This window comes from Pteropus alecto, unplaced genomic scaffold, assembly GCF_000325575.1.
Source record: "Pteropus alecto unplaced genomic scaffold, ASM32557v1 scaffold3, whole genome shotgun sequence".
NCBI classification, from domain to species: Eukaryota; Metazoa; Chordata; class Mammalia; order Chiroptera; family Pteropodidae; genus Pteropus; species Pteropus alecto.
In genome coordinates this window covers 16,908,387-16,927,524 of record NW_006442484.1, presented here as the reverse complement: position 1 = coordinate 16,927,524, position 19,138 = coordinate 16,908,387, and the positions used below count along the sequence as shown (strand labels likewise).

The following is a 19,138-nucleotide window of genomic DNA, read 5'->3' as shown; positions in this document are numbered from 1 at the left end:
ATATATATTTTATATACGCATATATAAATCTGACTCTGCATCCATGCATTTCTCCCTCACACATTAGAGGCAATCATGTCTGGCATGTGATTCCATTCCTCTTCTCTTCTGATTAGGACCTCAGTAATCCCATCTGCATTCTATTTTATGACTCCTTATCATTACTTTAATATACTGACACTTCTCCTACCATAAAGGAAAACAAAACAAAATAAGAAACTGGTCCTAAATCCCATCCCATAGCTATGGTTTCTTCTGCCATCTTCGCCAAAAGTTCCATGTTCTGCGCTTGGAGCATTCATTTCCTCACTTCTACTCCTTTCCCCATTCCAAAGACACCTGTCACTTCCTCTCTCAAAAATTGTGTATTTTAGTTTCCTATTTGACTGCTCAGTGGCATTTGATACCGTTAGCCATTCTTTCTCTTGAAACATTCTTTTTCAATGTCTAGAACACTCTTCTGGTTTTATCTCTGTGATCATTCCTCTTCTGTAAGCTGCTCTTTCTGTTTTTGCCCTGCCCTGCCTCCTCTTCACCTTAGTCTATATATACTGATCATCTTCTGTATATTGAGGATTCCTCACTTTATAACCTAGATCGTGCTCACGTTTAAAATTTGCATATCCAGTCAGAATGCCCAGTAGGAACTTTAAGCTCAATGGGCTCCAAATCAAAATAACTTCCCCCCTCAAAACTGCAGCTACCCTTGTGCTTACTGTACCAGTGAACAGTACTATCCTCCATCCAGTTGCTCAAATAGAAAACCTGACTTCTCTCCCTTCTACCATATGCAATTAATTTCCAAGCCCTCTCATATCTCTCCCTTTTTCCCACACCAGAGCTCCTATCCTAGCAGAGCTCTAGCATTGCTCACCTCTTAGAGGGTCTCCTTACCCTCTTTGAACCCCCTTCAATCCATCTGAATAGTTTTATTCCCATCTCCCACCTTCTCCCCTTAGATTGATCATGACATAACCCCACTTAAAATTCCTCAGCATTCATAGATTAAGTCTGACTCCTTTAATAAGTCTTTAAAAATGACCTTCACCTACTGGTTTAGTCTTGTCTTCCATTTACACAACAGGATAAACGTTCCATGTAAATCTTGGCCAACCTCTGAAACTTCACAAAAAGGGATGGACAATACTCCCACTAAGCCACCTACCTTCCACTTGATCTCATTTAGACATCATTTCCTCAGGAAGGCTATGTGGGATCCCCACCCCTACTTCAGAGTAGGTGGCGTTTTTGTACTTCTAGTATAATTCGCACACTGTATTGTATAATTGTTTTCTTCTAAAATACAGACTTCATGAGGATATGGACCATTTATACCTTATCACTGTAAACATGTTTAGTGCAGTGCCTGGCACTCCCATTTAATTCATCGTTGATAGGAATTGAACTAATCACCTTTGTTTTCATCTCTATTCTTGTCTGTGTGATCTGGGAGCATTTCTGAACCTTGTCTTCTACTGACTCAAATTTGTTACCATTTCTGTTCATTATCAAATTTAATGCATCTAATCTTATTACTTTTTAAAATTGTATGTTAATTTCATTTTTTTGTCCATTTTTTATAATTTTTTTAGTGCTCTATAATACCTTCTGCTATGGCAGGAAATCTTTTTCAAAGCAAAGTTAATTAGCCAAGTCATCAGGACACTTTTTTTTGTTTTCGGTACTGCAATTAGTATTCCTAAATTCTACATTTTTCTTTCTTTGCTCTTATCTATGAAGACTTGGTTCAAATTTGGACAAAAGGGTAAGATTAGATACTAGAGGATTGTTTGGTTATGTCCCAGACTGGAAAAGGACTACACCTGAATCCTTTACAAAAGAACTGAAGGCGAAAGGCAAGAGACAGGAGAGGTGAAAAGGAAGTAGGAAGTTCTCATAACAGGAATGACAAACTTTTTCATCACTTTCCACTGTAGATGCATGCAAACTTCCCTGATACCAAGAAAATAAAAAGTAGGAACACCACATTATGTGAAAGATTTCTACCAATATGTTTTCTATTTAAAAAGTGATCAAAACAAATGCCACTCTTGGCCTTCTCTTAGAAACAAATGATTCTGAGGTGTTAGAACAAATGCATTCCAGTGTTCTAGAAGTATTAAGGATGCTGGCTGTTGCAAAGTAAAAGGGAAAAGATTACATAGTTCTATTACATTTTAGAATGTGATCACTTGTCTTGTTTTACTATAATTGCATAGACAGTGCTCTTTTCAACCTTTCTTTTATTCTTCTAAGGGGAATACAGTGTGAGTGTACATCTGTGCGCATGCTGGGTATATGAAAGGCTTTCCACTGTGCACTTCTATTGCCACTTTGGCCATAATTTTTTAGCAGTTAATTGTGTTACTGTTACTAAGCTGGTCCAGAAATGCACTGCCCCAAATCTGCTCTTTTTGATAGCAGCAAATGATTAAGTTGCTAGTTGAAATTAAGAAGGGGTAAAGAGGACTAGGGAACCTGGGTGATCTTTAAATACTACATTAAAATTATGTGACATTAGCATAAGTCATTCAGTATTGATAATATGCATATTTAAAGTATATACATGTGTAATACCTTACAGTTAAGGAATGAGTCTTTAGTAGGTTCCAAAAAATACTAGATTCCCTATGTAAAAAAGATAACTACTCTGCATAATTTAAAAAGTTACTATATCACGTACATGGCTCTTTTGTAAAGCATCACAGTAATCAAAAAAAGTTTATATTTTCAAATAAAAACAAAACAATTAATTCTGCGTAAGTAGTAACAACTTTATTTTAACGCAACGTGCTGAAACCTAGAAAATATTTTCAGCAACAAGATACCAAAAGTATGTATCTCATCGTTAACATGAGCTGATTAAAAATTAGGCTGAAAATGTCAATATTATCTTTATACATTTGAAACTTGAAAATCAGTTTCCCCCAGAACTAATTTTTAAATAATTTTAGCAGAATTTTATTTTCAAAAGTGGGACTTGCTTAAGTTACATCTTCGTTCTAAAAAGAAAATAAATGTAAAATTGAGTTACAATATACAATGATAAATTCTAACAGAAAAATTTATATATAAGAATTCCTTTTCAAACATAAAGTCCACATACTGTAAGCAGAAGACACAGTGTGGTGATTTAATTCCTAGTGAAGAGGAAGTCTTGCATATGGTAGGCACTCAATATTTGTTCAACTGAACCTAAAATTTACATCATTCCATGAACACTTAGAGCTCATAACCTGTATAAAAGAGGTTTGCAAAATATTATTTGTGTGAAAGTGCTGTCTTTATAATATGAACACTAAAACCTACCCACCCATCTTATTTTGCAAGAATATATTGAATATTTTAATTTTATCCACCAAAAGAGCATGAAAGTCCAACTTGAAATAATTCACCACTTGAAGTATACTTGGCCATGAGACAAGCTTGTGAGTTGGATTTCAACAACTTAACTGAAGTCCCTAGTGTTCTATTTTAGTAACAGTGGGTAGCATCTATGATCCATATTTTTATTAAAAATTCTGCTTAGGTTCTAAATTTATGCAAAAAACTTAAATGGGTAAATAAATTAGTAATTACGCTTTTGGCAATCTAACTTAGGTCTAATTTAAAAATAAGCCAATAATGTTCATGACAACTTTTTAAGAGATCTCTGTTAATATTTTAAACTTAATTTTAAAACTAATAATGTCCTAAAAAGGCACTGTTTTTACAGTTCATCATGCAGTAAATTTGTCACATTTTTGAAAATTACAATTTCCTTGTCAATCAATTGTCCCAAGTAAAGCACATTTAAATGAAATATTTCAACTAGCCTGAACATTCAACATTTAACTGAGTCCTATTTTCAGAAATTTACTTTTTAAAATACACCACACACAAATCCAAGTGAAAACAAGTACATGTATACTCACGTACACACATGCACGTAAGTGCACACACAGATGCCCAAATGACCACATAATACATGCAAGGTTCTTCAATTACTATTTCAAGACAATGACACACAAGTATTCAAGGAGGTAACAATGGCAAGCCATAATATTATGGCACCTTCATATTTGTGCTCCAAATAACAATATACATTAAAATTCAAAAACAAAAAAGGCACAAATATAGTGTTTCCATATCTGAATCTAAAGGACAGTTTTCCAATGGCTATTTTTGTAATATGTAACATTTAAAACCAGTCACCACTTTTCTAAGGAAATGTTCTGTTTTAGGTGACAAAAGGGAAATAGGAGCAGGCTGATAATCAAAAGGCAAGACTGCTCTGGCCAGAATCTGTGCCTACTGAAAACAAATGTATTTTAAAAATAAAAATAAAAAAAGGCTATTTGAACACTCATGTCAGAATACATTAACAGTTTTTTTTTTATCACTGCCTCAAGAATCCACAATACCAAAAATATACATAATAAATAAAAAAAAATAAATCAACTACCATATGATTCTGTTAGTATAAAGGTAGGCATTATATTATCTGAAAAGTGGACATTTCTAAAAACGTGGATATTCTTACAGCACAGTGTTTGACGTTTTTGGTACAAAATGTGCTACCAAACTTTAAAAAAAAATCTTTATAATAAAATCCTTAAGATTTGCAATAAACATGTAAAACAAGTAAGAGCAAGTTGAAATGTTCATTATATGATGTTATTATTGAAGTCACTATGGTTAGAAATGTAGATTCAAGCAGTGAATTAATTCACAATGTGCCTGTGTGCATTTGCTATAAATGGGTATACCAGTATTTTTCCCACATAACAACAAAATTCTATAGCCTGAGGAAGGAATTTTTGTTTTCTTTTAAGACTCCAAGAAATTTAAATTAAAATCTTAGTGTATAGGTATGTGTTTTTCTTAAATTGTACATTATAAATTAATGAATGCAATCTTATGGTGAAGTTAAGGAAGTATGTTTTAGCTCGCTATAGTACTGTTTCACAGGATGGAGTACATTAACATGTAAGATTCTTCTATCCCAAGGGATTTTTCTAATTTCAAATTTAACACAACAAATTCTCAATGAAACTACACAGAAAGACATGAAGATATCTGAAAAGATCATCTTTTTAAACTTGTTGGTCATGGATAACAAGCACATATTTGACAGTGATGTTCAATGTAAATATGAAACACTCTTGATATGTTAGAATTGCTTCAGTAAATACCTAACAAAGAGATAACAAAAAAATCTATTTTAAAACCTCAGGTTTAATTTTTTTTTTCCTTTTGTCCTAAATTCAAAAACTAAAATTATACAAATTTTAATCTGGAGAATAAAGTTATATGCAAATATATAGGTATATGCATTTTTTTCCAGTGACACACTTTTCCTCTTGTAGTCAAATAGAAATTTCGCCTAAGAAGCATACTGTCAGTGTTACAGGAAACCAGATGCAGTGACTTGACACTGATAGCTCCTACTTCTCCAGGATAATGCACCAGAACAGATCTCCATTGTGAACAGCTTTCAAGCATTGAACATGGGTATGTGTTTAAAGCTAAAATTCACGTAAATTAAAGAGCTGGCCCATAAAAAGCAGTTTATAAATAGTTTATCCTGTTCACATTATGCAGAATTTCATTATCATCCACAATGTTAGTATAGTAACTGACAGAAAGAAGAAAGATAGGGGAGGAAAAAAGGTTGAGTATGGCCTGATATATTTCTAAGGGTTCTCTCCTTTAGTTTGCAATTAATATCAGTTCATTATTTTTAGAAGGAGAGTAGACTACTGTCCAGGATACATTAAGTGTTCAGGTCCTTCTCCGAAGTGTGATAAAACAGGAATAAATTCAATAATGAATATCTGAAATTGAAACCAATTTAACTATATGAAGAGTATCTTATCTATTATCACAAACATCCCAGTTGCTTCCATCTGTCTTAAAAAATGCTTTCCAAAGTTACTACACAATTATACCTTATTAATTCCATCAAAAGCAAAAAAATATATGTACCATTCAGCATACAAAAGTTACACATTAAAAAGTGCATATATATTTTCTTAATTGGCCCACTAGTTAAATTTACATTTGGTCAGCCTTACTTTTAACATGTACAGAATTCTTCATATAAATGTAGGTCACTATAATTAAAAAAAAATAATAATTCAGCATAAAACATGCTTTCTTCTTATTGAAATCTTAACCTTCAATCATTGTAAACTTGGATAAATCCACAAAGAAACACAAGCAAAGGTTTGTTATGCTTCTCTTAGTTTGTTGAACAGTTAACATATTAACATCACAAATTTTACTAAAAATTTGGGCCAACTCATTGCATATTTGCCCCCTGAAATAAAAAATAAATTGGAATTGAAGCAGTGTATTGCCATAATTTACCTTGAAGGTAAGTGGGTTCTCCTCTATATAGAACTTAGACTGGGGACATTACCAAATATCTCCAATACAAGTGCTTTTAAGGAAACTTAGTTTTAAACTTCGAGATCGCGTAGCACAAACCCTATGAAATTTTGCTGTTCTCAAGCTAATGGAAGATCCTTTTGAAACTTAATATCTTCAGTTATCAGTATTACTGCATTATGGAGCTAGTGCAATCCTGCATAGCCTTGGTCAAAATGACAAGGCACAATAAAAAAATTAAAGTATTATATGAACAAGAGAAGTCATTGGAGATAATTTAAGGCCTTGAAGTGAATTAGAGTATAGTCAGTATAATTTAAAGCTGAAGAATAAACCATAAATTATCCACCTGAAATACAAGCAATATGTTTTCAGCTTCTGTTCTGTGGACAAGACAACAGAAACAACTCTTGCTTATGGTTTGTCTATTAGAATCCTTCTGGACCTGGAGGAATAAAAGTCAATTCCATTTTTCTACAGTTCATGGAAGATTTCAGGACTGTTTTAGCCGTTTGCGTGGAATGCCAAACTGTGGACACTGTGCAGAAGCTAGTGCTCGGAACGCTTCTGCTACTAAATGAGGGTGAGACTGAATCATGGACTTCCACCCTGATGTTTCCATTATGTCTGTTGCTTGGCTGAAAAATAAAATTAAGAGATGTTTATTAAAGAGAATTTTCAAAATGCATCACTGCATTGTCAATTTATTTTAATTTATGGATTTCAAAGTGTTTTGAACACTTTGCCTCTATTCAAACTATATGAATTCATTAAAATAATTTTTATCTTACTAATATTTTCTATTGCAACTGAAAATACTAAATTTTTCTAGAAGTTCTACTCTCCTGAAGTATGTGACACTTGTTCCCATAGTCCTGCTCTCATAGTTACCATTTCTATACCAGCTCTTTCAAGAGTTCTTTTCCCTGACTTATGCTCAGGTTTTCTCTAGAGTTCCAACTTTTGCCCTCTGCTCTTCTCCCTTTAACATTCATTATTCATCCTATCTCATTCGCTCTTCACAATTTTAGCTATCATATTCAATGATGACAACTACTGATTTGGATTTAGCAAATCCTAACCCTTCCATGAGATTCATTCCCAACCACTTGCTCTTTACTTAGATGTGCTTCAAATCTCATAACTTCAAGATTGTTACATAAGAATTCAACATATTTCTCAAGCTCCAAATTCTTCCTCCCTCATTTCCAATCGGCTAATGCTTTCACTATAACCCAGTGATTCAAGTCAGAAACCTGGGAGTCATCCTAAACCCTGTCCTTTCTAGTCAATCAAAGCCCTATTTTAATTCCCAGATACCTTGAATCCCTAGTTAAGGCCCACATCATCTCACATATCGATTATTACAACAGTCTCCTAATTTGTCTTCTAGTCTCCTATATTGCTCCTCTCAAACCAGCTTCTATGCTGCCTTAGTAACATAAGTATGACTGCATCAGATCCTCTTCTATTATTCCCCAGTGCCTGTATCCAAGCTCTTTAGAAAGAGAAACAGGTTTTCTACTTCATCTCTCTAGCTTTCCACCTCCCACTTCCATGCCCTGGCATTTTGTATATTGATACCAAACTGCTTATTGTAACCTATGAACAAAATACTCACACTGAGCAGTGAGAGTAAATACTTAATTGCTAAAACAACAAATCTCATTATCCTTCCTTGTCTCCTGTCTTTTCTCTCTTGTACCAACCCAACATCCAAATAATAAACAAATATTATAGACTGCTCCTTCAAAATACTATATCCTTTTGTCTTTCTCTAGTCCCTCTGTCACCAGTCAAATAATATCACATTTCCTCTCTTGCCTGAACTACAATAACTTTCCAACTGGTCTACGTATTATTTAACCTTGCTCCTCAACTACCACACCACCTCAACCTCCCCACGATGTATTTTCTAGCCTGCATTCAGAAAGAATGTGCTAAAAACACAAATCTGATCGGGCCGTACCCTAGCTTAAAACCTTTTACTGGATATCCTTTGTCTTTGAATAATGTTTAAAAAAGCCCTAATGTTGTTTACGTGGTTTTCCAGAATATGATTCCTGCCTGCTTTCTCCAGTTTCTTCTCATAACCTCTCCACTCTATACTGGTCTTTCCTATCACCAAAACTTTGCATACCTGATTCTTTTTCTGGGATATACTTTTCACCTTACCCTCTTCTTCACCAGGGTACTAAACCTACTAAAGCTTCACCACCTACTAAAGCTTCAGACCTTTTACTTATACAACAATTCCTCAGAAAGGTTTTCTCTGACCTCTAGATTAGGTTAGGTTCCTTTGCTATATACTCGGATGGGCATGCTATACTTGACCTATCATACTTTATTTAATTAAACAACTATTTGTTTAATTCCTATTTATCTCCTATTAAATTATAAATTCCACAGAGCGAGGGAAAAGATCTGCCATGTTCACCATTATATTCTTGATACTAAGCCCAGTGGGTTGGGTATTTACTAGATAATAAATATAAATATCTGTGAAATAATCAACTACTTGCTTCATGCTTCTATGCTTTGATTCAAGCTATTCTTTCTGTTTGTAATGCCTGTTATTTCCTTCTTAGTTCTGCTAATTCCTGCTCATGTTTTAAAATAGCTCAGTCAGCCATCGCCAGGAAGCCAACCTTCAACTTCCAGGCTGTGTCGAGTACCCTACACATACTCTCCTTTATCACATTGCTTATCATATTATAATAAAAGGATATGCTCGTGTATATGTTTCTTTCATTAGATAAATTTCTCAAGAACAAGGATCTTTCCTTGTTACCATTTTTATAGGCAGTACCCTAGTATGGTATTTGAGACACATCATTTACTAGGGTAAATAAATGTTTGTTGGACTATACAGTAGCTAATAATAAAACAGCTTTTTTATTTGCCTGACTTCAAATTACCAGTATGTCATTTTGTTTATACTTTCAACTAGTTGTTTAAATCACACAGACATCTCTTAATATACCTAACATTTTCATTTATTTAATTCAACAAATATCTATGGAACATCTGTACATAAGGCAGCTCCTTTGGGAGATATAAAATAAGCTGATGTTTTTTGACACTGAAGTTATACAATGTAAAATATTTTCTTAACAGAATAAAACGTTTACGTGGTGTTAAGAAAATAAAGTGGCTAAGTACAAAGGATCACAAAACTGTCTTTTGCTAATACATTATATTTTAAATTTAAATTGTTTTTTTTCTAGGATCACATACATGATGATAATGTATTATGATACACTGACCAATATATAGAACACCCAATAACTTAAAAGTAGTCACTAATTTTTACTTTCAGAAAAGAGAATTCACAAACTGATAGAAATTCACAATCAACTTCACATATACCAAAATGGATGAAAGCAATGGGAAATAAACATTCATTCTATTGTATCTAGCACTGTCTTTTTTGACTTTCTTATATCAATTTTTGATAATCTGCATAAAATGGAATTTAAGAGTTTACAAGCAAAAACTAATCAAAAGGAGGTGCAAATTCTTCAACCTACTGACTACCCCTTTTGATTTTAAATAATTACAATGAGTAGAAAAGTCTCTAAAAATGAGAGAAAACAAAGAAGGGAATAATAAGTTCCAAGAGTTCATATTCAGAAGGCCCAGGCTGAGAAAGATGTTAACAACTATGCCATCTCTTACAGTTTTACCAGAGACAAGTAAAGATTGAATTGCTCCCATTTTTGAAATATTAGGCAGCTAGCCTGATATAGCATTTGATGCAAGGTACTTGGCTAACCTAAAAAGCAATGGGTTAGCATTCAAATGTAAAGACTTTGTAGGCAAATTTAGAGGGTACATTAATCATAGGATCAAAATAAATATTTTCCGTAATTTTAGAAATGCTTTCTGAAGAGACAGAGAAAGGATCTCTATTAGCCATTGAAATGTTTGGACTCAGCTATACAGTTAGTGAGCATATGTGCTTAAGAAATTAGAGCATCCATCCCAGTTCACATTAGCAACTGATTTCAAGAGAGCATAGCCTCAAGAATCTACTAAGTAGCCAAAACATTATTTTTTAAATAACCAGCAGTTTGCTTCTGGTTTTGTATTTATTGTAGATGAACAAAAGGCTATGCAGACAATTTCATGTAAGCAGATCAACTTTAAGTTAGAAACTGATGTCAGCTTACTTGCTGTTCCAGTTTTTCCCATCTTTACACCCAAGCTGTCGAAGTACACTGCACCTGCATTGAAGATTTAAACACACTTAAAAAAAAGTCTGGTGAAAAAAAGAGTTGAAGGTGTCATGCCCACTGAAATACAGATGTAGCTTACCTATTAATGAAGTCTATGGCTTGTGCTTTCAACTGTTCTGCACTGTGCAAATCTGCAAGGACAAGGGTATCAGCAACATTTTCTACTGAGAGGTTACTACACAAAGCTTCTTCACACATGACCTTCAGCCGTTCCAGTGCATACTACCCAAAAGGAAAACATAACCATTAAACATTAATTCAAACTACCAAGTTTTAAATACATAATACTTGTGACTTAGAAAATAAAGTTAAAGCATATTATACTTTGAATTGAGGGTACTTTGAAAGTTTCAAATTATTTTTAACCTATATGAAGAAAATATTAATATAATCAAGAAATACAAATTTTCTTTAGGATTTCAATGTGCATAAGTAGAAATATACAGTATTTTTAAAATAGGACTATATTCTTAAAAAAAAACCCTTATTACTCAATACTCTTTTAATGAGTATATTTCTCTTCTCTATTTTGAATATAAGTATACCATCAGTACACTGCATGGTGTTACAACTCAACCTTGAAGAATTATAAAACTGAACAAATCATATTCATAACCATTAAAAATCCTTAGTATATGTTATTATAACATCTTCAGCAGCTTTATTAAGGTCTAATGGACATACAATAAACTACACATATTTCAAATTTATACTTTATAGCCATATAATCACCATTAAATCAAGATAGTGAACATATTCATCAACTCCAAGGTTTCCTCCTATTCCTTTGTAATCCTCCTTTCTCAACCGACCCCAATATATGCTTTCTACTGCTATAGTTTGCATTTTCTGAAGTCTTCTATAATTGAAATCATATAATTTGTACTCATTTTTGTCTGGCTTCTTCGACTCAGTACAATTATTATCAAGATTCATGCATGTTGTTGCCTGTGTATCAACAGTTCAATGTTTTTTACTGCTGAGTAGTATTTCATTATATATAGATGAACCACATTGTATTTATCCATTCAACTGTTAATGAACATTTGGGTGTTCCCAGTTTCTTAGCTATTACAAATAAAGTTTATATAAACTTTCATGTATAAGTCATTGTATGGGCACATGCTTTTTTTTTTTTTTTTTGAGTAAAAACCTAAAAGTGGATCACTGAATCATATGGCAAGTGTAAAACTTTTTTAAAAAACTGATGAACAGTCTTTCAAAGTGGTTGCACCATTTTATAATCCCAACAGTAGTGTAGGAGAGTCCTAATTCGTCCACATCCTTGACCATACTTAGTATGGTCTTTGTGATTTTAGCTATTATAATGTGTATGTAGAAATACTTGTGATAGTTTTAACTTACATTTCCCTAATGACTAATGATGCTGAGTATCTTCTGATATACTTGAATGATGTTATTTCAAGCAATGTCTATTTAAATATTTTCTCTATTTTTAGAAATAACATTGCTTTCGTAAAATTGAACTTTTCTTGTTTTGTTTTTATTTTCAATTACAGTTGGCATTCAATATTATTTATATTAGTTTGAGGTGTAGAGCATAGTGGCTAGACATTTATGTAATTTACAAAATGAAACCCTCAATTAGCCTCGTACCCACCTGGCACTATACATAGTTATTACAATACCTATAATTGAGTTTTGATTGTTCTTTATATAGTCTGAATACAAACGCCTTTTATCAGATATATTCTGGACAAAAGCTGTTTATCGAATATATGCTTTGCAAATATTTTCTCCCAGTCTGTGGCTAGCCTTTTTATTCTTCTGTGTCTTTAAAGAAAAAAAGTTTTGAATTTTATTGAAGTCCAATTATCAACTTTTTCTTTTATGTATTATGTTTTTAGTATCATAGCTAAGAAGTCTTTGCCTAACACAAGATCATGAAGACTTTCTCCTATGTTTTCTTTTAGAAGTTTTTAGGTTAGGTTTATAACTCATTTTACATTATTTTTCATACATGGCATGAAGCTCATACACAAAGTTTATTCTTTCATTCAATGAAAGTTCATTTTGGGTGGCATATGGGTATCTGATTGTTCCAGCACCACTTATTGAAAAGATTATCCTTTCTCCACTGAGCTGTCCTTGCACTTTTATTAAAAATTAGATACCCATGTACATGACAGTCTATTTCTCTACTCTCTATTCTGTCCAAATGAGTGATTTTTCCATCTTCTCACCAATGCAACAATGCCTGAAATACTGAAGCATTATAATAAGTCTTGTTATCAGACAGTGTTAGCCCTCCACTTTGATCTTCTTTTTCAGTTATTTGATTATAGGTCCTTGCACTTACAAATAAATTTTAAACCAGCTTGTCAATTTCCTAAATAAATAAATAAATGAATAAATAAATAAATAGATAAAGCCTGCTAGAACATGTTGGTTCTACTAATCAATTTTAAGAACTGAAATTTTAATACTGAGACTTCTAATCCATAAATAAGATTTATCTCAATTTATTTAGGTACCCTTGAATTTCACTTAGCAATATTATAATTTTCAGCATATACATCTTGAACATTTTTTGTGATTTAATATTTTTGATGCTACTGTAAGTGGCATTTTTAAATTTAAATTTTTATTGAGATAGTTATAGATTCGTGTGCAGTTGTAAGACTAGATTCTCTATACATTTGGCCCAGTTTCCCCCAATGTTAACATTTTGCAAAACAAGTACAATATCACTATATATACACACACACACACACATATATCTGTGTATATATGTGTATATACACACATATACATATGTATATGCATGTACATGGATGAAAGTGGCATGACATCAATACTCTTGAAGAAAGCTTCCAATGTGCCTTTAGAATTGAAAACAACTGGTTTCAAGATTTTTCTTTGATGTCATTTCCTTATCCTACAAAAATCACCATCATAAAAGAGCATTATAAAACTGACATTGTTTTCTTCTCCTTCCATGCTATCACATTAAAAAACATATCTATGAGTATAGAGAATTAAACCAGACAAAATACCCAATATTTCCTTCTTTCTTTAATCAGAAGTCAGACACTGTATCTTTTTAAAACTTAAGGATATCTATAAATTGCAGTAACTTATATATGCTATTATGTGTGTGTTCTTAACAACCAGAATAAAGATACACTCAAAACTATTGAGTTTACAGTTTAATCTCCCATAAAAAATTCACTTTCTTTCATATACTGGCTCAAGATATTTTTTTGTCTTACTGATTTAAAAAAAATCTCATTTCCATATTATCCCACTGTATGCTATTTAACAATACTCTCAAGAGCCATTTACAAATAGTACAAAGTAATTCAACACATTAAGTTATTTGGGGTTTTCAATTGATGGTGGCTTTCTAGATACATCAAAAGCTTGAGGACATTTTTCAGATGTTTAAGACCTAATTACTTACTTTGTCTGCAGCTGCCAACAAGTTGTCAGCCATTTTGTCAAGGTTTGGTGCTTTCCCTGTGTAAATGAATCTCATCATTTCTTTAAAAACCTCAGGGTCTACATCGTTTATTTCCACTCGATTCTGATAATGAAAACACACAAAAAAGTTATACTTAAAAAACATACACCAATGAACCAAGGGGAAGCTTTGACAGTAATTTAAAAGCCCCAAATCTATACTCAAGTACTGTACAACTCAAATATATATTAAACTATATTTTAAAATTAAAGTAAGTAAACCTTCAGTAAGCTAAGCAGGCAAAATGAGACAGGCAGGTGTAAGAGGAGAAGTATACCCAGCCAAGCACTACCATGTAGGAATATAAAGCCCAATTTCTCATTAAAAAGAATAAAACAAACCAAATATCTGTAGGCCAAACAAAATACATCTGTGTTCAGTTTCTGATCTCTATCTTAGAGGAAAAGGTCTACTAACTTTTTCTTTGCTGAATTCTTAAGCCTCCTAAGATTCTATAACCAATGGTACTGTTGCCAGCTATAAACAAAAGAAGGGTCAGGTATATGAGATGATTCCAGAGCCCACTAAACTTATCTATGGGCACCTTACCTCTCTGCTCGATATATATATACTCAAGTCCAAAGAGGACAGTTCCTTTTTCACTCCTCTATCTTCATAAATTTGGTATCGCTCTTGGGATCAATTAGCTAAATATCTAACACTAAACAATACCAAACTTTTCTGATCCTTTGCTTGCAACAGCACTCGACATCATTGTTATTTCCTTACTTGGATGTGATCAGAAGGCTGATCACAGTACCTGCCCAGACCAATAATCAAAAGAAAAAAAGCAGCTATTTTGTTGCAGCCTCTAGTTTTGTAGAAAGAATAAAGTTGAGCCACATAAACTCTGGAGCTGTCCAGTTGGAGTACTAAGGAACACATAATACAACTAGCAAACAATCTGTTCTTTAATCTGACAATATTTCAAGATGACAAGTGACACAGAAACATCTGGGAAAACCAAATAGGTAATATCTTAAGTACAGTTAATATATAATAATGTAATTTATGTCTCTTTTGTTAAATATGATAATATCCTCTTATTTTAGTGGTAAAAAGAATGTAGACATTATTTGTGTTCTAGAAAACAAATTCCAAAATCAATTCATAAAGCCTAGAAAGGAGAAATATATACCTTCACCAGAGAACTCTCAAATAGCTGTGGACCAGAACAGTTCTTTGGACAACTTACCCTCCTGGATAACCACTATCCATTTATTTTCATACCAAATGGGAATTAAAACAGCTGTTATCTGGAATATTCAACCACATTGGGTTACATCTACGGTTCTACTATGAAACATTTTTCCCATCTATTTCTTTCTAAAATCACAGTATAGTAAAAAAGAACATGGACCGTTACTTTTAAAATATACACCCACTATACTACATTTGTACAAATTCAATATTAGCCTTTAAACCATGTTTACCTTTTTGCTTTCTTCCATTTCGTGTTCAAACATTGCATTAAAAACTGGGGATCGAGCTGTAACAAGATTAAGCATCATTATTTAATGCACAAATTTATGAAAGAAATGTACTATATTACCCAAAAGTAGAAAGTACCTGCAAGTACAGATTTATGAGCTTTAAATTCTTGTCCTCTCACAAAAAAACTGCAATCTGTAAATCTTGTGTTTTCCCAGAGATTACCTAAATCTTCTGCTAGTCGACATTCAGGCACCTTCAAAGTATTGGTATTAGTATGCCCTGATATATTTACTGAATCTTGGACCACACTCACCTAATAAAAAAGGGACAGTAAGAAAAACACTTTTATAATTTACAATAATTAGTTACTAAGACTATACTTAAATTTCTTATCATTAAAATCATTTGAATGATTCAATGTAATCCTAATCAAAAATGCTAATACTCTGAGAACTGAATTTAAGGATACAATTTAAAGAAGAGAATATAAAAAAAAAAAAATCTGAAAAAATTAGAACATTTTCAAGTGACACTATGTAAATAAATGGCTTATCAACTCATTAGAATGTTTCATTATTGAAATAATTATAAAAATTATTTTTCAACAAGAAATGTCATAATATGATGTCAAAATTCAAACAAGGAGAAGATATTTTTGTGAAGTGGAGTGACTTAAAGTTTATTATACATACAGTAAACAGAATTACAATCATAATGACTTTTTACAGTATTAAAAAAGGTTGTAAAACTACGGTCTACAATATGCAATTTGGGAAGTATTTTAAGTGCTATTCCTACATGTTTCAACTCTAGCAAAATTGATTTAAATATCTAGTTAAATTGATTTTAAAATATAAGAATTCTCACAAAAGCAACTATAGTTATTAAAGTTCATGGGAACTTTTATTTTAAAAAGACAGTAAGAAAAATACAAATTTAATTTGATTTTCAGACCTTTTTCTTACCTGCTAACTACTCAGTAAGTGAAAGTTGATATAATTATAACATTGCCTTTATACAGGCTCTAAAATAATATGGATTAAAATATCTCATTAAAGATGACCACTATCTACTAAGTCTTGCATACCACTTATGAGAAAATGTACTCTTCTACTAGAAATTTCACATTTAATAAATTGAAGAAAATTCATCAAGCGCATGTTTCAAAGTAAATGAACCATTTTCTACAGAAGTGTTATATTAGTTACCTATTGTTTTAAGCTATAAAGTTTTATTTCCTATACAGCAATAACTATGTTCATTTAAAAACATATTTCACAGGCTTTCTTAAATAAAAGTAGGTATAAATAAAGACATGTAAAAATACAGTAAACTATGTAGAAAATATAAATTAAAAATGGAAATATTGGACTAAACTACTACCATGCTAAAACAGAAAGTATAATAATGGTCCAGTATAAAATCTTTTGAGAATATTAAATCTCAGAAGTCCTCATTCATCCAGATGTATAAATATGTATCTCATATAAATGAATGTATATTTATAAAGGAAAATTTTATTTTCTGAGGGTATTTTTATTAATCACTGTTTTCCCAACTTGCATTATTAAATACCTTTTAGAATCATGTGTCATAGAAATTATCTAATCCAATCATCTTATTTTGTGGAAATTTTTGAAGTGAGATCAAGAGAAGGTAACTAAGGTGTCCCCTATCACACTGCTGATCAGTATCAGAGGAGGTCTAGACCTACGTTCTCAGATTCCTTTTTTTCATAGCACTCTTTGTACTACATATTTCCGATTTTTTTTTTAAATTAGTAGTACGTTAATGCAACTACGATTCGAAAAGGATTTATCACAACAATCTTATGAGATGTTTTTCTAAATACAAGAGCCAAAATACTGTGTACATAAATATAAAGATTCTCTTATTCTATTAAGTTTTTAATTATTCAAATGGTTTCTAAAATTTTGATAACTATAAAACAGATAAAAGACTTGACTAATTCTTACTTGATTGCCCTGTTACACCATATACTATGATTTAATGATACATAAACCAAATATGTTAATGTTAATATTCAGGGTTTAGTTAGGGATTTTTTTTTTTCTTTTTTTAATCACAAAACCAGTATGTGTTCATAACAAGCGTTTCTCTTGAAGTTTTTAGACAGCAGGAACTGGATCAGTTCAATTACTTATATAAAGTATGCAGTGGAGTTATAAAAATGTGATGATATATTTAATTTAGAAATGGATTTCTTAAATTCTATTTATTGTCTATTATCCTAACTCAAAATAGTACATTTAATGCAAAAATCTAGTAAGAAATAAAAGCGTCAAAAAATAAAGCCATTATTATCAGGCATAGATAGTGATGATGTTACATTTGTATTTTGTATATGTAATCATAATTCAGGAGAATTCATTATTGACATACACATCTACATAGTATTGTTATAGCAACCACAAACTGACATTTCAGACTGTAAAGTGCATTCGAGGGACTATGTAGAGAGCAGAAGTTAATGATCTAATTAAAAATTGATATGTAAGAAATTCTGATAATTATAGTTATAAGAAATTGGTAAAATTTTAGCTTTTTTTTAGTACATATTCTCAAATACAAGTAATGAACATTCTTACTGAATGGAACCTAGAGTAAAAAATTCAGAAAAAAGGCTGAGATTCTTTCCTGAGGTTACACTATTGTTCTTTCAAAATACAAAGGCACATGCATTATACTCAAAATTGACAAATGCTGCAAAGCAAAATCTCAAACTCATTTGACAGCCCTTCTACAAATATGCTCTTGAATCAACTCTTAGAATACAATTTAGATTAAAGATGGAAATGTGCAGGTTCTAATCAACTGTAACTATTCTGGAATCTCAGTCTCCTCTAGCGTGGAATTAAGGTGATGACTGGTTCCAATGTTTAAAAATCTCAATACTCCAACTTCATTCTGAAAGCTAGGAATTTACAAAGGTATGTGGTACTACAAATTTTGCTACTTTAATTAACTACCTAGCCACCCCTCACACTGGCTCCAAAGTGAGAAACTTTTAACAGTACAATTTCACAACGTCTTATAGAATAGTGGGTCTCTGACTTTTTGATTTTCATAGATAAGTATCCATTTTTTTTTTCTTTAATTTGAGTTATAGAAATAGGGTTGCCAACTTTTCATTTTGCTATGAAAAGGCTTTCTGGAGAATAAAACTCAACTTCCATTCATTATCACGAATATTTTAAAACAGAAAAAATATCCTAGCAACAGAAAAACAACCAAAAAAGTATCTTTCCAAATGAAATTTTTACTTTTATAAAAAAAAAAAATTGTTATGTATATATTCTACGTTACGTGTGTGTGTGTGTGTGTGTGTACACAGATATATAATTTTTTTTTTCTGTATATCATGGAATGGCATGGATTTTAAAAGATAAATTAATCTAACTGATTTTGTTTTTCTTACTTATTCCTCTATTCCTGTCTTCTGTATCATTTGGAGAGAGAAGAGGCAGAGCTGTTTACACAGCTAAAAATCTCTACCTCTGGCTACTTGATTCATAGTATGAAACTTGCAAGATTAAGTTATGTCTTGCATAAAAAGGGTAGCACCAAACTGCCTTACCTGTCTACAGCA

The 19,138-nt window shown here is 31.9% G+C and overlaps 1 protein-coding gene across 5 annotated transcripts in view; it reads right to left on the bottom strand.

The window, feature by feature from the left end:
- Nucleotides 1-2,753: 2,753 nt before the first annotated feature.
- SPOPL (speckle type BTB/POZ protein like) overlaps nt 2,754-19,138 on the bottom strand; it is a 61,921-nt gene continuing 45,536 nt past the window's right edge. For 2 of the 5 annotated variants that reach the window (XM_006921042.3, XM_025039425.1), the window contains exons 6-11: nt 15,664-15,841; nt 15,528-15,583; nt 14,035-14,157; nt 10,690-10,832; nt 10,545-10,598; nt 6,355-7,010 (exon numbers count right to left, since the gene is read on the bottom strand). In XM_006921042.3, the coding sequence (XP_006921104.1) occupies nt 6,866-7,010; nt 10,545-10,598; nt 10,690-10,832; nt 14,035-14,157; nt 15,528-15,583; nt 15,664-15,841 (699 nt within the window). In that variant the 3' untranslated portion in view covers nt 6,355-6,865. Of the gene's footprint in view, nt 7,011-10,544; nt 10,599-10,689; nt 10,833-14,034; nt 14,158-15,527; nt 15,584-15,663; nt 15,842-19,138 lie in introns of all 5 variants that reach the window. The other 3 variants (XM_025039426.1, XM_025039428.1, XM_025039427.1) reach the window with 3 other exon arrangements.